General features: G+C 30.5%; 1 protein-coding gene across 5 annotated transcripts in view; it reads left to right on the top strand.

The window, feature by feature from the left end:
* LOC106459957 (PR domain zinc finger protein 10-like) overlaps positions 1–5,555 on the top strand; it is an 84,243-nt gene that overhangs the window by 68,356 nt on the left and 10,332 nt on the right. For all 5 annotated transcript variants that reach the window (XM_013919629.2, XM_022386534.1, XM_022386533.1 and 2 more), the window contains one exon: positions 2,270–2,428. In XM_013919629.2, the coding sequence (XP_013775083.2) occupies positions 2,270–2,428 (159 nt within the window). The remainder of the gene's footprint in view (positions 1–2,269; positions 2,429–5,555) is intronic.

Raw genomic sequence — 5,555 nt, forward strand, 5'->3', positions numbered from 1 at the left:
GACTGAATAGCTTAAATCTCATAACATTATACATTTAGATATTTTTATTATTTTATTATATTAACCTTTCAGCTGTGTCTGGCTAACAGTTGAGAAGTTACAATGATGCATCTCATGTGCACTCATGTTACCATATCAGATAACATAAAACTGACCTTTGGTCTGTGCAAATTATTATACATTATATATATATTATTGCTATTTTGAAATAAGTTCTTAAAATTATTTTTGTTAAAACATAGAACAGTAACTTAAGAAGTAAAGCAAACAATTATCTGTTCTAGTTATGACCTTTGTACATGGTTGCTGCTTGACGTAGGTTGCTAATCCTTTAAAAAAAATTGGACATGGAGGATATGAAAGAAAATATTTTTTTAGGTTTTATATATACATTTGAATAACTCAAAATCATAAATTACTACATTAATATCATAGAATTCCACTAGAAGTTATCAAACTTAGTAACTAAGGTGTATTTTAGTCTAAAAAAATATGAAATTTCGAGCAGACTAGAGACACACCCTACCTCATTGAAATATTGGTTCAAAAGAAAGAAATGGCACCAAGTCTGTAAAAATGACTGAGAAAGCCACTAGGGGACATTCTGAGCTTCCAATTGGTTATTCATGTCATATATAGAAGTAAGTGTATATAAGGGAGAATTTCCAAAAATGGAAAGAGGTGGATGGGGTGCCACTGTGTTTGATTTATTACATGAGTAATATCCTAGCAAATTGAAAAGATAAGAGGTTCTCATTTTATTTTCTAGCTTGTTAATATCGGTAATTTGAGTTTCTAATTCGTTCGAAACTATAGACTTAGTATTTTGACTTCACAAACATGACACACATAAATCGACGTTTATCTGTGTTTTTTTATATTTGCTTTTAAATTAAGAAATTGAGTAATATATAGTACTAAAATTTGAATTATAATCTACAGTTTGATACCAAACTTATTGATATAAATTCATGGAATAGTAATTCAATAAAATTTTGAAGCGAGTCAACAAACGACATGACCTTTCACCTCTGACCCATCTCAGAAAGGGTTAAGCACATTAAGAATCTTCAAAAACAGATCAGTTCTTGAACTTTTTTCTTCCATCTGTGATGTGTCAAGAAAAGTGTAACCCTATCTGGACAAGTGAGCACATTTTAGGTATCGAATGCACACCTGCATATCTAATTTCAAAATTTCAGTAAAAGTAATAATTCTATTTTAACAGTTGTCCAAAAGGCTGTAGCAGGTGTTGCTATCCAGTTCCTTTCCCTCTAGTCAGCAGTTCAATATTAGTGACAGTAGCAGATAACCTTCGTAGCTTTTCCGTAACAAAGAAAGAGTAAGCAAGTTGATTTAAGTATTTTGATTACCTGGAATAATCAGTAACTTGAGTTACTTGATTATTTTCATGACAGTGGCATTTCTTCGGTTTAAAAAAGCAGGATGGGGAAGTTTCTATGACTGGGTTATGCATGATGATATTTTATTTTAAAAAAAGTATTCTATCCTTGACAAAATGTGCAGAGGACATGTTATCTACATCTCCTGTGAAACTTGTGCTAAGGGTGACCATCAATATAATATGAGCTTTGATTAATTGATTGTTGGAGTAATTGAAACAGTAATGATCAGAGACACTAATTTCAGTTAATCAATTTAATTATCGTTTTGGTTAATTGAATAGTTAAAATATCTCTAACCAATATAAATGATGCTTCTAATTAAATTATTATGTAGTAATGTTTACTGAAAGTAAAAACCTTGCCAAATTACACTTAGTAAGTTTGTAATTATAGTAAACTTCATTATATATAGATTCACCAAAATCATTACCATAGGGTTAAAGTAATCACATAAGGAAATGTTTATATTTTTCCTCACATTATCTTAACAATTATAATATTTTCCTTGTATGTAAAGGAAAGGAAGTTTTTGGTCCAGTATTGTTTCACTGCTTTATAAGCCATTATTTACAGGTATGTTTTTATTGTAAGTAAAATAATGTTTTTGTGTATTATTACACCATGCTTTTGGTTTGATAATGTTAATATTATAATGTCTGAGAATGGAGTTCTTGGAACATAATAAATATAGTGGAAAATATAAATTGTGATTTCCATTGAAATCAGTTTATTATGAATTAAAGCTATTGCATTCTTAACATCCACATTAGCAATGTATATATATCTAAGGTGGTTTTGGCAGTGGTTATGCATTCATCAGGGTGTGATTGAACCTAAACCTAAATTTTCCTTTCATTTTTCAGCAAAATTTACCAACAGCATCGAATGATAAAGAAGCACCTCTTATGGGACATATTGTGATAACACAGGCCATCCCAGGCAACATGACAACCAGTTTAACAGCAGATGGGGCTATTATAATTGATGCAACTAAGCGCAAGCTACAGTTTTCAGATAGAGAGGTTATAGCTTTTTTCTTATCAGTATTTACTTCTATGTTCTAATATATGTGTAGACAAACATGTTAAAACATTTTATTTTGTGAAACAGTGTTAAGCTCTTAAAGCATAATAGATGTGAAAGAAATTGCAGGACACACTCACAAATTGCTAGTCATTTATTTTTAAATTAAGTAAGAATTTCAAAATATTATTAATGGTGAACAGCAATGTATACAAACAAGCTTGTTTTTATTATATTAACTTACAATATATGGATGTGCTGTACACGTCCAGTAATTTTAGGACTTGAGACACTCAGATACAATGATAGGACAGTATAAGAGTATTTTAGCCTTAGAAGAATCTAATGTATCCATTACAAGTATCTTTAACATTTTCTTTTGTTTACATAAATTCAAATGTTGGTAATATTATCGAAATGGTGTATTTAAGTGTTTTACACTCACAAAAAAGAAACCTATCATTCTATTGGTATTTGAAGAACTCGTAGCATTCCGCCGCAATTTAATTCTTCGTATTGTTAGCCGACATTGGGCAGCTGGTACATAATTGAATAGAGTTGTTTAACCCGATGACTACCGGCTACTAACTTTCTTAGTAGGCAATGCAAGTCTTGCTATATTTCATTCCAACAATAAAACTAGTGGACGAATATGTTCAAAAGTTCATAAAAACTTTGATAAATGTGGGTAGTTTAAGAAACATAAAGCCTATTACTTTTAATAAATTTAGTTTTTTTGCATTATGATCTTTAATATCTTGGAAAATTACATTAGGAAATGGTATTTATAAGAAATTATTATGATATTTATATTTGTTACAGATTTGAACTTATTACTGTTAATGTTTTAGTACATTATTTTGAAATTCCAAAAAATTGTATCCTCCATAAAATGCAAATTTTATCTATTTTTAATTTTTTTAATAATCAGGTACTCTTCATATGGTTTTAAGTAATATACAGACCCGTAAATAATATTTGTTAATAAACTAAACAATAAATAGAGTATTTTATTTTTAACTAGGATTTTATGTTTATGTTTCATTGCAGTCATACTTTTGTGTTTATTGTGCCGAATAAACCGTGGGGTCAGCAGCGTGAACTTTGTACGTTGTCCGTAAACTATCTCACCCCTTTAGGTGGTCACTCTCGTTCAACCGAGCGCGTGCGCATTTGAACATTACTGTAGATATGATAGTAAGAAAGCTTTTCGGTACTTGAATATCATTTCTTTGAACTTTTAAACAAGTTTATTTCAACATATGTCCTTGTATGTTGTTTCAGAATAGAGACAAAGCTAATTGCCACCACTAACGAATGTATGTAACAGTTTATAGTACAGGTGGTTTCAATAAACACCGCCTGAGCCTGACCCCTTGTTACTTGATACATCCTGTTAGAAGAGATTACAAAACGATAGACACCATAAATTACAAAGAAAATCACTTTACAGCACTTAAAAGATTAGTCCTGGTCAAATTCCTTTCATTATAGGCAAGATTTATGTTGGAATGCAAAACTTAAGCTCTTCAGTGTATTGAGACCCCAACTGTGAGAATGTTATAGCTTCCCTGTATTATTGAGATGAATGTATTTAGCCTGTTTCACAACCAACATATGGGTTTTATTGTTGTCACTTGTACACTGAGTTTGAACCATTTGGAAAATATCAGAATAAACTAAATATATATATCGGTTAGACTGTTTTAATTCTAACGCAATAACAACAGAAGTGTGGGTCTTACTACAAAGCAAAGATTGTAAGACGGAAAAATATAAAATTCTTATGTGGTACTGATACTAGCAGTATTACGCACAAATCACACAAGTTTATCATTCTAAATACTGAATCATATTATTATTATTATGAACTAAATATAAAATTATGCTAAATTATTGAACTTAAAACTACAAATTTCAATTCAAAAGAATATAAAAAATCACAAACTCTTTCAGTTCAAAGTCCTAAGTCTAATTCATGTAAAGACTTTGCACTTGCCACTCGATAACTCTTAACCCTAACAATCGTGGATCAACTTCTTTCCTAAAAATATATCTATTTTGAGTTAATTTTTCAATATAATGATTAATATAAACAGATATACCATGCAGCATGACTTAAGCTACTATATAAAAATAATAAAAGTCACGTACATCCCATGCGGTTTTTTCCAGAAGCAACTTTTCTAACAACTTATAGAAAAGCCCTATTGGCCAGTACTAAATACAACCTCTACATAAAATGGCAGTTACTATAATAAGCACCACCCACATTCATATTGTAAAATCCAGAGAACAACGTTTCATCACGTGCTTTCCTTATCATCCTATGATTTGTCAAATGGGAGATACGGCAATTGGAATAATTGGTACTGAAATTGACACTTTCGACTAGGATTGGCTAAAAGTTTTACAACTGAGGTTTAACATGCCCAGATGCAGTTGTATAAAGAAAACAGACTAGAAAAAGGTTTAGATACCAATCATAGATGGCAGGACCAGTGCTGAAGTGAAAGGAAATATCTTTACAAATTTTTTGAAAAAAAAAAACATTTCTTCTGAGAGGGTGCTTATTTATAGTCTAAAACATATTTTAGGAATTTTTTCATTAAATTCCTCTTTAAACTTCATTAAATAATACAATTTTGTACAAATAATTGAATGTTATGCTACTATTTACAAAAATAAAATCTGGATTCCAATAAAAGATAAGTTCTCTATCATTTTTTCAATTCACAAATGATTTTGCCCTCACAATAAGACAAAATGGCCCCGGAGAGTATAGGGTTAACTAACACTTCAGCACAGTCTGTCACTGGGAAATTAACTGAACAGTGAATAGTGCTATCTAGAGTGCCTGAACAACTTTGGATGGATCAGGAAGCAAACTTCAACAGCTAGTTCTTTACTACATTAATTCTTTTCAACCTGGGCTCAGTCCCTGGTACAGACCTCATAACCAATTTGTGCTTGCTATAGTTTTCATGCTATAACTTTTAAATTAGTAAGCAAATGTTAATGCAATTTGGCAGTTTATCAGTAAACATTAAAATGTTTTCATACGCAAAATATCTAATTTTTGTTTATTAAGTCTTAAGGTTTGTAAAGCAATGTTTCTCTAATGCC

The sequence above is a fragment of the Limulus polyphemus genome, unplaced genomic scaffold, assembly GCF_000517525.1.
Source record: "Limulus polyphemus unplaced genomic scaffold, Limulus_polyphemus-2.1.2 Scaffold687, whole genome shotgun sequence".
NCBI classification, from domain to species: Eukaryota; Metazoa; Arthropoda; class Merostomata; order Xiphosura; family Limulidae; genus Limulus; species Limulus polyphemus.